Genomic DNA, 17654 nt, shown 5'->3' with positions numbered 1-17654 from the left:
CCGGGGCGGGGCCCGGAGTGGCGGCGAGCAGAGAGCCCGCAGGCGGGAAGTCCTCCTAATGAGCATCTGGAGCGCTGCCCGCGGCCCCTCTTGACTGCTAGTTGGGGCGGGGGCAGCATGGCGCGGCCGCCAAGGTACCGCCGAGTGAGGGGAAGTGCCTTGCGCCCCCTTGCGCCGTCCAGCCCTACAGCTTTGAGGCGCTTTCGGCGCACGCACCCCGCCCCGATCCCCCAGCGCTGCACCAGCCTTGACGGCCGGGAGGCTCTCCCTAGCCTGGCGCCTCGAGGGCCGCCTCAGTGGCCAAAGGCGGCGCGGGGTGCGCTGGGGCTGTGTCCCCGGGAGGCCGGACCGCCAGTCCGCGCATGAGGCCATCTGCGAGTCACGAGTGCAGGAGAGTGAAGGAGGCCGGGGCTTGCTGAGTAAGGACCTCCTTCAGTGACTGGAAGGTTATTCATGGGGCCTTCTGACACTCTAAAAACGAAATTTCTCCGGGGTTTGATGAGTATCAGGGTGGTGGCTTCTTGAGTTTTGAGCAGGCATCACAAATAAATCCCTCTGGAATATAGAAGTGCCTCTGTTCCGTTTTGGGATTTGTGTGTGTGTGTTTTTGGAGACGGAGTCTTGCTCTGTTGCCCAAGCCGGAGTGCAGTGGCGCCATCTCGGCTCACTGTAACCGCGCCTCCCGGGTTAAAGCTATTGTCCTGCCTCAGCCTGCCGAGTTGCTGGGATTACAGGTGCCCACCACCACGCCAGGCTAATTTTGTATTTTTAGTAGACAGAGGGTTTTACCATGTTGGCCAGGCTGGTCTTGAACTCCTGACCTCAGGTGATCCACCGGCCTCGGCCTCGCAAAGTGCTGGAATTACAGGCATGACCCACCACATCCGGCCCTCTGTTCCTTGTTTTGAAATAACCCAATTAAAAGTCAGAGGTTCACTGGCCACATCTCCTTCCACCCACCCCCCACCCCACCCCCCAAAAGATGCCTCTAGCAAATAAGATGAGACGTCCTGATGCCTTCCTGGCTCGTTCCAGAATTTTTAGCTTTGACTTTTGACATGGGGTCCTTCTATCTAAAGTCCCCGCCCCCACATCAGCCCCGTTTTCCTCTGTCTTAGCTTGGGCTGCCATAACAAAATACCATAGACTGGATGCCAGACAACAGAAATTTATTTTCTCACAGTTTTGGAGGCTGCAAGTCTGTGACCAGGGCCCAGCATGGTCAGGTTCTGGTGAGAGCTCCCTGGCTGCCTTCTCACAGGGTCCTCACATGGCAGAGAGAGACAGACCCAAAGCCCTCTGGTGTCTTGTTTGTTTGTTATTTTTTGAGATGGAGTCTCACACTGCTGCCAGGCTGGAGTGCAGTGGCCTGATCTCGGCTCACTGCAACCTCCACCTCCCAGGTTCAAGTAATTCTCCTACCCCAGCCTCCCGATTAGCTGGGATTATAGGCACCCACCACCACACCCGGCTAATTTTTGTATTTTTAGTAGACAGAGGGTTTTACCATGCTGGCCAGGCTGGTCTCGAACTCCTGAGCTCAGGTGATCCACCCGCCTTGGTTTCCCAAAGTGCTGGGATTACAGGTGTGAGCCACTGCACCTGGCCAGAACTCAGTCCTTACAGAACATCAGAGAATCCATACAAGGTGAGAGGCCTTATAAATGCATTGGGTGTGGGAAAGATTTGAAGGGGAGCTCACAACTTATTCAGCATCAAAGAATTCACAATGGAAAGAAACTTTATGAATGCAATGAATGTTCAAAGACTTGTAATCAGAGCTCACACCTTATTCAACATCATAGAATTCATAGTGGAGAAAAGCCCTATAAATGTGACAAGCATGGGAAAGCCTTCAGATGGAGCTCAGACCTTGTGAGGCATCTGGAAATTCATATTGGAGATAAAGTTTTGGAATGTAGTGAGCGTGGAAGAATTTTCAGTCAGAGCTCAGGTCTAATGCAGCACCAAAGAAACCATACAGAATGATAACCCTAGGAAGGCAGTAATGATAAAAATGTCAGTATGTACATCTAGGAAGAGAGAAGGAGAGTTTGTTTTTGTCATAACTACTTGGAAAATTCTAAGCTTCCTAAGCGCAATTTTCATCTGATTCAGTGTATAGTACTTAGTCTCAGGTCATGTGCAGATATGTCCTTCCCAAATGCTTACCACAAGATAAATCAGAAATCTTGACTGGAATAAGCTTCTAGTTCCTTTGCTTTATCATCAGAGGTTCCACACCACAGGAAAATCTTGTAAATGGTGGAAGCTGCATAAAGCACCATCATCGTCACAAAATGGTGTCCTTGTGTGTCCTGTTTAGCAGCACTGAGAATCTAATAGCTTTCCCCTTGTCTTTTTTTCCTTATTATGAATTGTGCCAGGGGAACAGTAAAATAGGTATGATATCCTGAACTCTAGGGTGGATGTCTTTCTGGGACAGAATCTAATCCAAAAGTCTGCAAACGGACTTGAGGTTTCCACATTAGTATAAATGTCAATATGTAGTTTAGGGAATTTGCCTTATTCCTCCATTCCTAGCAAAATTAGATACAGAAGCAGCTAATTAAATCAGGAAAAGGAAATTGACAGTCATAGGACCCATTGTCTTTTTTCATGTAAAAGTAGAAGTTGTGATTCAATCTATTCTGTAGGATTTAAAAGTATAATGGCATATTGAAGTTTGACATACTGAAATACAGGCTCTGTCAATTTCATCTCTGTAACCTTTATTGTTTCTGAGTCTTGAGTTTTCTCATCTGTAAAATCAAGATAATGACATTAATACAATCCCTTGTGGAGCAACTGTGAAGACTAAATGAGACAATTTCATTAAGTTCCTAGCATAGTTCTAGACACGTACTAGACATTCAACAAATGATAACTATTTTTATCCATAGCTCCTATGTGCAGTAATTATCAATGGCACTTTGAAGGAAAAAAGATAATATATCCCCCAGCCATGGGGGCGTTAATGCACATTTTCAAGGATATTATATCTTGGAGAAACAAATTTAACAATCTGAGAATCTGAGAACTGTTACTATGGTACTACACAGTTGAACAATTTTTCTTGGAGAGACTAGGATTAAGCTATTGTATAAAAGTATTGAGAGACTGGATCAATCAATATCCTGCAAATTTGATAGTGAGATAAATTTATTTTTAATTACTTTTTTTTTTTTTGAGACGGAGTCTCGCTCTGTCGCCCAGGCTGGAGTGCAGTGGCACGATCTCAGCTCACTGCAACCTCTGCCTCCCCGGTTCAAACGATTCTGCTGCCTCCTGAGTAGTGGGGACTATAGGCTCCTGCCACCACGCCTGGCTAACCTTTTTGTATTTTTAATAGAGACAGTTTCACCATGTTGGCCACCATGTCTCAAAAAAAATAAAAAATAATCGGCCGCGCGCCTGTAATCCCAGCACTTTGGGAGGCCGAGACGGGCAGATCACGAGGTCAGGACATCCAGACCATCCTGGCTAATATGGTGAAACGCCGTCTCTACTACAAAAAAAAAAAAAAAATTAGCCGGGCGTGGTGGCGGGTGCCTGTAGTCCCAGCTACACAGGAGGCTGAGGCAGGAGAATGGTGTGAACCCGGGAGGCGGGGCTTGCAGCGAGCCGAGATCGCGCCACTGCACTCCAGCCTGGGCAACAGAGCAAGACTCCGTCTCAAAAAAATAAATAAATAAATAAATAAACAAACAACAACAACAACAAAAAAACCAACCCCTATTTCCCCCATCGCAATAAAATTAACCTTAGAATTCTTTTTTCTCCTTCCCTCCCCCTACGCCCCAGGAATTGTATAGGCTAGTAGTTGGGGAATATTTTTTCGTGGAAGGGACCGTCTTCCTTAGCTGTGACCCTGTCATCAGGTCTGGGAAGAGGTAATTGGAAAATAGAACTCATGGAGAAGTGTTACCCAGGCCATGGACAAGGCCAGAATTTCCCTGACATCTGTCCGCCAGCACCGCCCTTCAGGTACAATTCCACAAGATACCCGCCAAACTTGGTGAAGTCACCCGCTTACAAGGGCTCACTCTCCACCTGCGTAAGGACTGCAATTCCCAGGGGCCTCCAGGGCACCCGGCCGCTCCAGTCTAGTCCTGCAGGCGGCGCGCTCTTTCCCGCTCCGCTCAAGTCCAGGAACAGGTTCCCGGGCTCCCAACCTCTCGGCAGCGCCCGCGCGCCTGGGCCAAAGTCCGCGAGCGGAAGCCGGCGGCGAGGAGGATTCTGGGAGATGGAGGCCGAGGCTGCTACCTGCGCAGGCGCAAATCTGCAGCTGGGGTGAGGGCTGTAAGTGGCCCGGTTTGTGGCAGCGCCGCGATGGAACCTCCTGGTCCTGTGAGGTTAGTATTGGCGGCGGCTTCCCCGAGGTCCACCTCGTGGCTTGGCTTTTGCCCGTCCCGCAGGCAGCGGCGGCTCTGCAGTGAGCAGGCGGGGCAGGCAGCTCCGCGGGTGTGTGTGGAGAGGGGTTTGGGTTGCCCACGGTGCCCGCGCTGCGCTACCTGCGTTGCGTCGCGTCGCGTCACGTGCCCTGGAGGGGGGTCTTGATGTTCCTCTTCTCTTTTCTCGAGACCCCTGGGTAGGAAGTGAAGGGTGGGAAGGGGAGTTGTACCTGGCCTGGACGACAGCCCCCTCCCCGGGCTCCCGGGCGGGCACCTGCCGGAGGCCGGGGTAGAGAAGTTTTGCTGGGGCCAGCGCCGCCGGGCATCACCCTGGGAGACATGAGCTCCGCGTTTTTCTTCGCGCCTCCTTTGTCTTAGGCCAGCGGTCCCCCTTTGTGCTCCTTTCGTGGCCTCTGATGCGTCCCACCTCCTTCCCTGTGTGAAAGGAAAATAAAATCTCAGGACCCCAAACTTACTATGCCAAAGGGAAAAGTTAAGCTTGGAAACAGAGTCACGGATTAAAACTGCTTTTCCTTTTGTTCCTAAACCGATAGCTGCAAGATAGAAAGCAACATATGCCCCCAGGTGGCCTCCCTCACCCTGGCAGTGGAAATGAACAGCCCAGCTTCACCGGACAAGACTAGAAATCGTTCCTCCACCCACCCAGAGACAAAGCGTATTTGACTTCTTCCTCTACTCTATGTCTACCTTATCTTGTGTAAAATACAGATTTACTGAGGACGACACAAATTCATAATTGACTTCCTCTTTTCACGTGCAACATGTGGATTCAGTGAGCTCTAATCAAATCCTCACAAGAATGTGGCCACTTATCTCACTACATACCCTCCCTCTTCCCTCCTCCTTCCCCTCCTGCCAGCTTTCTCCCCATTAAATTGAAGCCCTCAAAACCCTCTTTGGTAAAAGTGCGGGCCACGGATCCTACTGTAGCTTGTGTGTCTTTTTCCTGGGTGCATCCTCAACCTTAGCAAAATAACCCCTAAATTGGTTAAGACCTATCTCAGATGCTTTTTTGGTTTACACCTGTTAGATTTCCTTGACGCAGGCCACTGTACCCGAGACTTGTTCATAGCTGCCCCTTAATAGGGCTTTGGCATTTGAATGAGATCCAGCTCCTTAGAGGGGACTTATATTTTTCTTTTGCTGTAGCTACTACTTCAGAAATTTTTGAAAGCAGGGAGGAGCCATCTCAGAGGAGGCTGCCTCCCCAACACATTCCACCTTGCACTGAAAGCTGCTCGGCTCTGGGCTCTGCATCTGGAAACTTGGGTTTTGCTTCAAACTTATTTCTTCCAATAGTCATTTCTTCCCATAGGCCCCCAGAACTTTTTTTCTTGATATATTTTTCCTGTTAATGGCATTTATTTAGTTGTATGACAGAAAACCACTTTACATCCCCGTCTCTACCACAATGCAAGTTTCTCAAAAACACTGACTTAGTGCAGCAGAATTCTGGGGAGGGGTGGAAGAAAAAGCGGGACTACAGGGCATAGGACAGGGTTTGGCTCTTTGTAGTGCTGAGTATATGTATTGTTTAATGAATGAAAAAACAAGAGGAGGCCGGGCACAGTGGCTCATGCCTGTAATCCTACCACTTTGGGAGGCCGAGGCGGGTGGGTCAGCTGAGGTCAGGAGTTCAAGACCAGCCTGGCCAATATGGCAAAACTCCGTCCCTACTAAAAATACAAAAAAATTAGCTGGGTGTCCCAGCTACTTGGGAGGCTGAGGTGGGAGAATCGCTAGAACCCTGGAGGTAGAGGGTGCAGTGAGCTGAGATCATGCCACTGCACTCCAGCCTGGGTAACAGAGAAAGACTCTGTCTTAAAAAAAAAAAAAAAAAAAGAGGAATGATTTCTTCTTATGTTACAGGGGGCCCTTGCAAGATTCCAGCTGGTATGAGCCTTCTGCAGGGCTAGTGCAGACTAGAATGGCTGTATCACTAACAGCAGCTGAAACTCTGGCCCTTCAGGGTACACAGGGACAAGAGAAGATTATGACGATGGAACCAAAGGAAGAGGAACAGTCTTGTGAGTATGAGACCAGGCTACCTGGGAACCACTCTACCAGCCAAGAGATCTTCCGCCAACGCTTCAGGCATCTCCGCTACCAGGAGACTCCTGGTCCCCGGGAGGCCTTGAGCCAACTACGAGTACTCTGCTGTGAGTGGCTGAGGCCAGAGAAACACACGAAGGAGCAGATCCTGGAGTTCCTGGTGCTGGAACAATTCTTGACCATCCTGCCTGAGGAGCTCCAATCCTGGGTGCGGGGACATCACCCTAAGAGTGGAGAGGAGGCTGTGACTATGCTGGAGGATTTAGAGAAAGGACTTGAACCAGAGCCGCAGGTGGGAAGGGGGATTTGGTCTGTTATGGGAGCCAGATCAATGACCTTCAGGCTGGACAGAGGGGCAGCAGTAGGGGGAGTTGCCAAGTTCAAACCTCTCTTGGGCCAAGTAGAGCAGTTAGTACGTGTTTCTGTGTCTGTCTTTTCTGCCCTCAAGCCCTGAATGAGAAAGAGACTCTAGCTCCTCTTCTTCCCTTATGCTGACTCCGAGGAGGCTCTCTAAAGTCTCCTTGGAAGCTTTGGTCCAAGGAGGGTCACATCTGCAAGTGTCCAGGCAGGGGACAGAAACCACACTAGTAATTTGAAGACAATTTAAACTGAGTGGTGCCTGATCACCTCCAGGTCCCAGGCCCTGCATGTGGACCTGCACAGGAAGAGCTATGGGAGAAGAAGGAATCTCTGGGAGCAGCCCAGGAAACACTGAGCATCCAGCTCCAGCCTAAGGAGACCCAGCCTTTCCCAAAGAGTGGTGAGGAGCAGGATTCTGTGGGGAGGGAGAGGAGAAAGAGGGACTATAAAGGGCACAGTACCTAGTACCTATAAAGGGTAAATAGTAGGTGCTTAAATGTTTGGTATCATCACAGCCTTACTATTCTTATCTCTTAGGTGAGAGACTTTGCCTGTTTCATCACTCGTAAAATTAGGAGTAAGAATAAACTACCTCATAAGATAGCTCTGAGGATTAAGCTGAACTTGGGTCATATCTGGATATAAAGCCTGGCCAGCATCTCTTAACTTTAGAGAGCCCTGAATCGGGATCAGGAAATAGTTCATTCACTTATGCCTTATCATCTCCACTGCACTTAACTCCTAGTCTATAATAACTCTGCCCTGAGCTAGAGGTCAGCCTTGAGATCCTTCTTTTTTAAAAAAACTTCCTGAGGCCTCACAAAACACTTTTTAAGCCATAAAGGACTCCTATGTGAGATACAGCCTGTCATCACCTTTACCACCTCTTCCTCATGTAAACAGCCCTATTTGAAACTCTCTTATGTGTGCCCTCACCTTCTACCCTTCAGATTCACTACAGAAACTTCCTTCTTGGCCTGCATACATACCCGCAAACAACCTCTCCTCTCTCCCAGCGGCAAACACTAGACTTAGAGCCTCAGGGGTGTGAACTCTCCTTGTTGACCTCTGTAGCATCGTGACCGTATTGTGAATATGCTGCTAACCAAGAAGAGTCTACTTGATATTTGCTTTTACACCATAACTGCCCCCCCATCACTGTCACCAAACCAAGGCATTTGAAAAATCAAATTCTTGTTAGTTACAAAATGGGAAAAAATAGAAATGGAGATTAGACTCTGTCCCAAAAGTATGTTTCTACTTCTTAGCTCTTCTTTCTTCCTTGCCTTTTTTCCAGACTTTTTCTTGTCTCCTTTACTTCTGTTTAGTAAGCCTCTATTCATTTATCAATTTTATTACTTTACTTTCAAAAAGAAGCTAGCTATTGTGTGACTTTTTTTTATATATATAGCAAGCATATTTCAGATTTTTTTAACCAAAGCATTTAACCTGAAAAAATGAATTTTTAAAAAATCAAATGATCTTGGCTGGGCACGGTGGCTCACGCCTATAATCCCAGCACTTTGGGAGGCTGAGGCAGGCAGATCACTTGGGGTCAGGAGTTCGAGACCAGCCTGGCCAACATGGTGAAACCCCCGTCTCTACTAAAAATTCAAAAATTAGCCGGGTGTGGCGGTACGCGCCTGTAATCCCAGCTACTGGGGAGGCTGAGGCACGAGAATCACTTGAACCAGGGAAGCAGAGGTTGCAGTGAGCCAAGATCATGCCACTATACTCCAGCCTGGGCGACAGAGCAAGACTCTGTCAAAAAAAAAAAAAAAAAAAAAAAAGTCAAATGACCTTGAGTTATCTTCAAGCAATTGGTTTCTGTTCTCCTTAGGCTATAGGGAGCATTACAACAGATAAAACATAAAATGTGCTATGGACATTTAAAAACAAAAAGGCAACACACTCTTTTTTTTTTTCTTTTTGAGATGGAGTCTCGCTCTGTCACCCAGGCTGGAGTGCAGTGGCCTGATCTCGGCTCACTGCAAGCTCCGCTTCCCAGGTTCACGCCATTCTCCTGCCTCAGCCTGCTGAGTAGCTGGGACTACAGGCGCCCGCCACCACGCCCGGCTAATTTTCTGTATGTTTAGTAGAGACGGGGTTTCACCGTGTTGGCCAGGATGGTCTTGATCTCCTGACCTCGTGATCCGCCTGCCCTGGCCTCCCAAAGTGCTGGGGTTACAGGCTTGAGCCACCGCTCCCGGCAACACACTCTTTTTCCCTTTTTAAGGAAGAGAAAGGCAGAGAGCACCAAGCAGATAGGAGGCAGGGAGCTGGAAGTCCTCCTTTTGATAAAGGAGGCAGTTAGTTGAGGATCCTCTAAAGAGGCTATAGATTGATGCAGCTGGGAAATGGATGGGAAGAGGTGAAGGTTGCAGAGCCGGGAAGGGCACAGTTTTTTTGCCTTTAGAAACCTCCCTTTTCCTTAACCCTAATGATTCTTTCTTGTTTTTCCCTTTCTTCACAACATCATTCCCTGATTCCTTGAAAATATGAAAAATCCTAAAAAGACCATGCATTGTAATTGCTTTCATTTTTTCAATAAAACTTCTTTAGTGTTTCATTATGGAGAAATTAGGGGAAAAAAAGCAGATAAATGGGAGAAATTAAAAAGAAGAAACCCTCTCCTCTGTATAGTCCCATCACCAAGAGATAACCGTTGGTAATATCCAAGTAAATATTCTTCGAATCTTTGTCATATATATAGTAGTTTTTAAGCATTTGTTTTCATTCCAGAAATGTACCTTTTAATCTGTCATTTCTTCATACATCCAGAACAGGTATATTTACATTTTCTGTCAGTTGTTACAGAAGATGGCCCAGAGCCCAAGGACAAAGGATCATTGCCACAACCACACATTACTGAAGTGGAATCACAGGTGTTCTCAGAAAAACTTGCTACTGACACCTCTACATTTGAAGCTACCTCTGAGGGTACCTTAGAACTGCAGCAGAGAAATCCCAAAGCGGAGAGACTGAGGTGGTCCCCTGCCCAGGGGAAAAGTTTCAGGCAGATGGTTGTCACCCATAAGGAAATTCCCACAGGGAAGAAAGACCATGAATGTAGTGAATGTGGTAAAACCTTCATTTATAACTCACATCTTGTTGTCCACCAGAGAGTTCATTCTGGAGAGAAACCCTATAAGTGTAGTGACTGTGGGAAAACTTTCAAACAGAGCTCAAACCTCGGTCAGCATCAGAGAATTCATACAGGAGAGAAACCCTTCGAATGTAATGAATGTGGGAAGGCCTTCAGATGGGGTGCTCATCTTGTTCAGCATCAGAGGATTCACTCAGGAGAGAAGCCCTATGAGTGTAATGAGTGTGGGAAGGCCTTTAGTCAAAGCTCATATCTAAGTCAGCATCGGAGAATTCACAGTGGAGAGAAACCTTTTATATGTAAAGAATGTGGGAAAGCTTATGGATGGTGCTCAGAGCTCATTAGACATCGGAGAGTTCATGCCAGAAAAGAGCCTTCCCATTGAATTGAAGGGGAGAACGTCTCCAGACAGAATTCTACATTGGTCTAATCTACTTGAGGACTGGATCCCATAAAAGTTATAAGTTCCTTAAGATTTTTCCTGTGTCTTTCTTGATTTAGGAAAAACCGTTTACTTAGTTCTGCCTGTAGATCATCCCTCCATGTCCTTTGATTAAGATACTGATATTAATTAGGGTGCTTTGGGCTGCAAGTTGTTTGGCTTCTCCTTTCTAGCATGATACACCTAGTTTGCCCACCAATAATGTCTACTTCATTCGAATTTTGTTGTTGTTTGAGACGGAGTCTTGCTCTGTCGCCAGGCTAGAGTGCAGTGGCACGATCTCAGTTCACTGCAACCTCCACCTCCCGGGTTCAAGCAATCCTCCTGCCTCAGCCACCGAAGTAGCTGGGACTACAGGCATGCGCCACCATGCCCAGCTGATTTTTTATATTTTTAGTAGAGACGGGGTTTCACCATGTTGGTCAGGCTGTTCTCGATCTCTTGACCTCGTGATCTGCCCACCTCTGCCTCCCAAAGTGCTGGGATTACAGGCCTGAGCCACCATGCCCGGCTACTTCATTAGAATTTTTGTTTTTTTTTTTTGAGACGGAGTCTAGCTCTGTCGCCCAGGCTGGAGTGCAGTGGTGTGATCTTGGCTCACTGCAAGCTCCGCCTCCTGGGTTTACACCATTCTCCTGCCTCAGCCTCCTCAGTAGCTGGGACTACAGGCACGTGCCACCACGCGTGGCTAATTTTTTTGTATTTTTAGTAGAGACGGGTTTCACCGTGTTAGCCAGGATGGTCTTGACCTCCTGACCTCATGATCCACCTGCCTTGGCCTCCCAAAGTGCTGGCATTACAGGCGTGAGCCACCACACCCAACCTTCATTAGAATTTTTAACCTGGCACTGAGCAGCTGCTCGGGAAGTGTTAGTTATATTTGTATTTATTGTGAATGGGTCTTTGGTCTGGCTCCCTTTTTTTTTTTTTTTTTGGTAGAGATGGAGTCTCACTATGTTGCCCAGGCTGGTGCCAAACTCCTGGCCTCAAGCAGTCCTCCTGCCTTGGCCTTCCAAAGTATGGGGATTACAGTTATGAGCTGCAGTCCCTGACCAGTTCTGGCCCTTTCTCAGACCGATACTAGTCTGCTGGCTCAGACAGGGTCACATCTGCAAGTGTCCAGGCAGGGAACAAAAACCACACTAGTAATTTGAAGAAAATTTAAAGAAGTATTAACTAGTAAAAAGGGATTATCTGCTAAAGGGAGTAAAGAGATCTCTAAAGAATATAGGGGCTGGGCACAGTGGCTCACGCCTGTAATCCGAACATGTTGAGAGGCCGAGGCAGGTGAACCACTTGAGGTCAGGAGTTTGAGACCAGCCTGGCCAAAATGGTGAAACCCCATCTCTACTAAAAATACAAAAAAAAAAAAAAATTATCCGGGCATGGTGGTGCGCGCCTATAATCCCAGCTATTCAGGTGGCTGAGGTAGGAGAATTGCCTGAACCCGGGAGGTGGAGGTGGCAGTGAGCCGAGATCGTGCCGCTGCACTCCAGCCTGGGAGACAGAGTGAGGCTCCCTCTCAAACAAGAATATAGGAATAGGCCAGGCATGATGGCTCACTCCTGTAATCCCAGCACTTTGAGAGGCCAAGATGGGCAAATGGCTTGAACCTAGGAGTTGAAGACCAGCCTGAGCAACATGGTGAAACCCCATCTCTACAAAAAGATACAAAAAATTAGCCAGGTACGGTGGTGTGTGCCTATAGTCCCGGCTACTTGGGAGGCTGAGGTCGTCCAGCCTAGGCAACATAGCAAAATCCTATCTAAAAATAAAAAAAAAAAGACACATTTTTTAGTGTACCTGTTGTATAGACTGCAAGGGACAAATGCATTCGATGAGGTTGGAGAGATGAAGTTTAGCAGATATCAAGGCCTTTTAAGCCACCTAAGGGATGTGGATTTAAGAGCAGTGGGGAGCCATTACTAGGGAGTGACACTGTCAGTTACTCAGTTGTGTACTTCAGAAAGATCACTTCATCTGCAGTGTGGAAAACTGAAAACGGACTCTTATTAGGAGACTTGTGGTAACCTCCAAGTAATATGGCTACCAAAACTGAGGGAGTGGCCATGGGGATGTAGAAGAGGAGACAGATTTGAAAAGTATGAAAGGGGTAAGATCAGTAGGACTTTTGGGGGTAGATCTGACTGCCAGGCAGAAACTAGACCACCCTCCCTCTAGACTCTAGCTCAGTTTATGCTTCAAGCCAAACAGTGCAAATGGCTCTAAGTTTTCCTACCAAGAGCCTTGGGCTCTGTCCAGGAGCCCCATTCTACAGGCCTTTCTCAGGCACCTGCCTCTGCACACACCCGAGAGGACCCTGAGGCCAGAGGTGGCAGAGTGGCTGCCCTACAGACAGTGTGGCCGTAAGCCCTGGGGGCGAGGGAGGAGAGCTGCAAACCAGGGAGCACAAGGAAACGGGAAGCTTTGGGCTTAGGGTTAAGGAAGTCAGTTTCCACTTCTTCCAGGCACCCGAAAATTACTGAAGCGGTGTTTCAACTGTACTACTAACCTTCAGAAGCAGGCTTTATATTGCAATGTTAAGGATGAAGAAAAAGACTAAAATAGATGAAATAATTTGTCCAAGGACACATAATTGATAAGTGCCAGAGCCAAGATCTGAACCTAAATATGATTTCAAAGCCTGTGCACATGGTAGTCTTTACTCAGAGCTGCAAGGAAGAGAAGTGGGGCTTTTGCATTTCTAACTTGAATTGTGGGGCAGAGAAAGCCAAACTCACTGTCCCAATCAGCACTGCTTCCCAGACATGAGTGCTTGGTCCCACTGATGAGACTATCTCTACTGCCCAGGAACCAATGCAAAATTCAATTAAATTTAAAATTAAATGTAATTGAATGGGCATGGTGGCTCATGCCTGTAATCCCAGCACTTTGGGAAGCCGAGGCGGGGGGATCACCTGAGCTCAGGAGTTTGAGACCAGCCTGGCCAACATGGTGAAACCCCGTCTCTATTAAAATTACAAAAAATTAGCTGGGTATGGTGGCGGGTGCCTGTAATCCCAGCTCCTCGGGAGGCTGAGGCAGGAGAATCGCTTGAACCCAGGAGGTGGAGGTTGCAGTGAGCCGAGATCATGCCACTGCACTCTAGCCTGGACAACAAGAGCGAAACTGCATCTCAAAAAAAAAAAAGATTAAATGTAATTAATTCTTGTTAATTCTGCAAATTAATGCTGTCACCTTAATTGCTTACTGGAACAATGAGAAACGAAGGTCTTTATCTAAAACATGAAAGCCTTGAAACAGTTCCATCAGCCACAGAATTGGCATACACATAAACCTTATAGCAAATGAGCACATCTGGCTGGGCGCAGTTGCTCACGCCTGTAATCCTAGCATGTTGGGGGGCTGAGGTAGGCAGATCACTTGAGCTCAGGAGTTCCAGATCAGCCTGGGAAACATGGCAAAACCTCATCTCTACAAAAAATACAAAAATTAGCCAGGCATGGTGGCACACACCTGTAATCCCAGCTACTTGGGGGGCTGACACAAAAGGATTGCTTGAACCTGGGAGGTGGAGGCTGCAGTGAGCCGAGATTGCGCCACTGCACTCTAGCCTGGGTGACAAAGTGAGACCCTGTTAAAAAAAAAAAAAAAATAGAAGCAAATTTCTTTTTTCTGCTTCCAACCATGAAACCATGATGGAGTAACAGGGACTGAATTTACCATTCCACATTAAAAAGCCAGATAAAATATATGAAACAATAATTTTCAGAACTGGGCAACAGGCAATGTGAAAGAGCCCTGAGGGAAGGGAAACAAATGGGAGGAGTCCTAGCATTGGCCCAGCTTTCTTTTCTTTTTTTTTTTTTTTTTTTGAGACAGGGTGTCATGCTGATAGTTCACTGCGGCCTCGACCTCCTAGACTTCCAAGTAGCTGGGACTACAGGTGCACAGCACCACACCTGGCTGATATTTGTATTTTTTGTAGGGACAGGGTTTTGCCATGTTCCCCAGGCTGGTCTGGAACTCCTGGGCTCAAGTAATCCTCCTGCCTTGGCCTCTTAAAGTGCTGGGATTACAGACGTGAGCCACCGTGCCTGGCCTGGCCCAGCTTTCTATAGGGTGAGTTTCTAGGCTGCGATGCCAGAAGGAGGAACCCAAACAGCCAGCAGACTCCCTGAGTTAAGGAGACAGACTTGAGAATTCAGAGAGGCTGTGGTAGAAGAGCACCAGAGAGGAGAGAGTTGCACAGGGCTCCAGAGATCTGCAGGTAGTTCCCTCAGTTCAACTGAGGACTGATCAGCACAAATGTTCACAGAATTTCTCCCTCTGGACCAAGCCCTGGACTGGGCAATGCCTGGGACTTGAAGGTGATTCAAACCTAGTGTCTGCCCTTGGGGAGGTCCCGGTCTAGTAGGGAAGATGGACTAAGTTAACAACTGTGAATCAATCCTTGGCCTTAGGAGCCCTTGGGAGGAAACTGCTACTGCCGGGGGATTGGAGGAGTGTCAGGGAAGGCCTCAGAGGACAAGCCCTTTGCAATGGTCCTTGAAGCTAGAAGTAAAGAAGGGTGGGGGTGGGTGTTAAATGGACAGCGGTGCCCTGGGAGGAGGGATGGAGTCTGTAAAGGCAAGGAGGCATCAAAGTGCTGGGTGTATGTGAGTATACGCAGATCAGGGTGGCTAGTGCATGGTGCTGGTGCCGGTGCCGGGATGGGAGGTTCTGGGACCAGTTGTCAAGGATCTTGAATGCCACAGAAAGGATTTTTTCCCCCAGGATGCCATGGGCTCCAGGGGCAGGGTGAGAGTGGGGAGAAGGGTCCTGAGAAGTAAGGGGTATGATGAGAGCTGTAATTTCCAAAGCGTGGGGAGGATGGACAGGAGGCTGGCGAGGAGTAGGAAAGAAAGATTTTTGAGGATGATACAGGCAAAAGATCTGACTTCTTCTTCCTTTGCTTTTCACGGCTGATAGGGATGTGTTTTTTTGTTTGTTTTTTGAGATGGAGTTTCGCTCTTGTTGCTGAGGCTGGAGTGCAATGGCACAATGTCGGCTCACCGCAACCTCCACCTCCTGGGTTCAAGCGTTTCTTCTGCCTCAGCCTCCTGCATAGCTGAGATTACAGGCATGCGCCACCTCACCCGGCTAATTTTGTATTTTTAGTAGAGACGGGGGTTTCTCCATGTTGGTCAGGCTGGTCTCGAACTCCCGACCTCAGGTGATCTGCCCACCTCAGCTTCCCAAAGTGGCGTGAGCCACAGTGCCTAGCATGGATGTGTTAAGCAACCTATGGCTATCTTGTTTTTGAGTAAATGGTATGATAAATTCCCTCAACTAAAGAAAGGTTTTGGTTCACCTCTTCAACTCTGTACTTACCCACATCACAGAAAAATCAGATCATCATTTGTTGCCTTTTATTAATTCATTCATTTATTGATTTTTGAGTGGCAACCCTGGGGTGAACACTATTCTACAAGTTAGCCCTGTCCTCAAGGAGCAAAGCAAAATTACTGCCCCCACTGAAGAAGAGGCAAGATGGAAGCTTCATGTCAGAATGAAAGTGTCCTACAGTGAGTAAGTCCCCATACCCCTGGGCACTGTGCGTGCTCGGATGCTGAAGTTGATGAGAACTGGGCTGGTCTTTCCCACACTGGCATTCAAAGGTCCTCTCCAGTGTGAATTTCCTGATGAACTCCAAGGTGAGAATTCCATCTCAAGGCTTTCCCACACTCTACATAGTAGTGTTTCTCACCAGCCTGAATACGAATGCAGAGGAATCTCCCACCTCCACCTGAAGGCATGAAGCTCTCCCAGGTCCTTCCCACATTCAGGGCACTCCTGGGATTCCCCTGCCTTCAGAGTCAGTGGAATGGAACCTAGATTTATAATGCCTACTCCAACTAAATCCCTCCGCACCCCCATCCACAGTCCAGCTTGGAGAATGCGTGACATACCCAGCTGACCAAGGGCATAGAAGCATTTGCTCTTTTCTTTTTACTTTTTCTTTTTCTATTTTTTTTTTTTTTTTTTTTTGAGACAGAGTCTCGCTGTGTCACCCAGGCTGGAGTGCAGTGGCGCAATCTCGGCTCACTGCAACCTCCACCTCCCAGGTTCAAGCAATTCTTCTGCCTCAGCCTCCCGAGTAGCTGAGATTACAGGCGCGTGCCACCACACCCGGCCAATTTTTGTACTTTTAGTAGAGACAGGGTTTCCCCATGTTGACCAGGCTGGTCTCAAACTCCTGAGTTCAGGCAATCCACCCGCCTCAGCCTCCCAAAGTGCTGGGATTACAGGCGTGAGCCACCTCGCCTGGCCCGCATTTGCTCCTTTCTTGATGATTCTCTGGATAGCCAGAAAGCATCACAGACCTCTGCCCACTCCCAGCGCATAACTACCGTCCCTCTTAGCAAAAGGCCTCAAATGATCAACTCCCCTGTCTCTGACACTCATAACTTCCATACCTATCTTTTTCTTATTTTATTTTTTTGAGACGGAGTCTCACTCACTCTGTCACCCAGGCTGGAGTGCAGTGGCGCATTCTCAGCTCACCGCAACCTCTGCCTCTCCGGTTCAAGCGATTCTTCTGCCTTGGCCTCCCGAGTAGCTGGGACTACAGGCGCCTGCCACCACGCCAGACTAATTTTTTTGTATTTTTAGTACACACAAGGTTTCACCAGGTTGGCCAGGCTGGTCTCAAACTCCTGACCTCATGATCCACCCGCCTCAGCCTCCCAAAGTGCTGGGATTACAGGCTTGAGCCACCGCGCCCAGCCCTTTTTTTTTTTTTTTTTTTTGAGACGGAGTCTCGCTCTGTCGCCCAGGCTGGAGTGCAATGGCGCGATCTCGGCTCACTGCAACATCTGCCTCCCGGGTTCAAGTGATTCTCTTGCCTCAGCGTCCCAAGTAGCTGGGAATACAGGTATACACCACCACGCCCAGCTAATTTTTATATTTTTAGTAGAGACGGGATTTCACCATGTTGGCCAGGCTGGTCTCGAACTCCTGACCTCAGGTGATCCACCTGCCTCGGCCTCCCAAAGTGCTGGGATTACAGGCATGAGCCACCGCGCCCCGCCCTCCATACCTGTCTTCTTAGCTCCTCTGACAGTCTTAGACGACAGTGACTTCTTTCTAAAGCCAACCCTGCCTTTCGTGTTTTGAGTCTACGCTTCCCGACTGCAAATAAGTTTAATTGTAATAATTAGATATTAAATAGTTATATTAGGCCTGACTTGGTGTCCAGAAGGGCCTGGGCCGCGGAAGGGTATCCGTAAATATCCATGAGATGTGAAACGTCCTCACAAACTGCACATCCCAGCAG

The 17654-nt window shown here is 48.1% G+C and overlaps 1 protein-coding gene and 1 non-coding gene across 12 annotated transcripts; one reads left to right on the top strand and one right to left on the bottom strand.

The window, feature by feature from the left end:
- Nucleotides 1-32: 32 nt before the first annotated feature.
- On the top strand, nucleotides 33-10406 carry ZNF232 (zinc finger protein 232). 10 transcript variants are annotated; one of them, XM_024235552.3, is made up of 5 exons: nucleotides 4220-4355; nucleotides 4949-5070; nucleotides 6385-6759; nucleotides 7101-7227; nucleotides 9609-10406. In XM_024235552.3, exons 3-5 carry the CDS (start codon nucleotides 6409-6411, stop codon nucleotides 10316-10318), a joined length of 1188 nt encoding a protein of 395 aa, XP_024091320.2. In that variant the 5' UTR covers nucleotides 4220-4355; nucleotides 4949-5070; nucleotides 6385-6408; the 3' UTR covers nucleotides 10319-10406. The 10 variants fall into 10 exon arrangements, with proteins under 10 accessions (XP_054392018.2, XP_024091320.2, XP_024091319.2 ...); XM_024235551.3 differs by having other exon boundaries at nucleotides 6285-6759; XM_054536045.2 differs by having other exon boundaries at nucleotides 4949-5187.
- Nucleotides 1770-6693, bottom strand: LOC100434078 (uncharacterized). 2 transcript variants are annotated; one of them, XR_010137907.1, is made up of 3 exons: nucleotides 6464-6693; nucleotides 4037-4829; nucleotides 1770-2762 (listed from the first exon to the last, which is right to left on the bottom strand). It is a non-coding gene; the product is annotated as an uncharacterized LOC100434078 (transcript). The 2 variants fall into 2 exon arrangements; XR_010137908.1 differs by having other exon boundaries at nucleotides 4515-4829.
- Nucleotides 10407-17654: the final 7248 nt, after the last annotated feature.

The sequence above is a fragment of the Pongo abelii genome, chromosome 19, assembly GCF_028885655.2.
Source record: "Pongo abelii isolate AG06213 chromosome 19, NHGRI_mPonAbe1-v2.0_pri, whole genome shotgun sequence".
Classification (NCBI taxonomy): domain Eukaryota; kingdom Metazoa; phylum Chordata; class Mammalia; order Primates; family Hominidae; genus Pongo; species Pongo abelii.
Note: the sequence above shows the minus strand (reverse complement) of the source record. Positions and strands in the feature narration are given on the sequence as shown.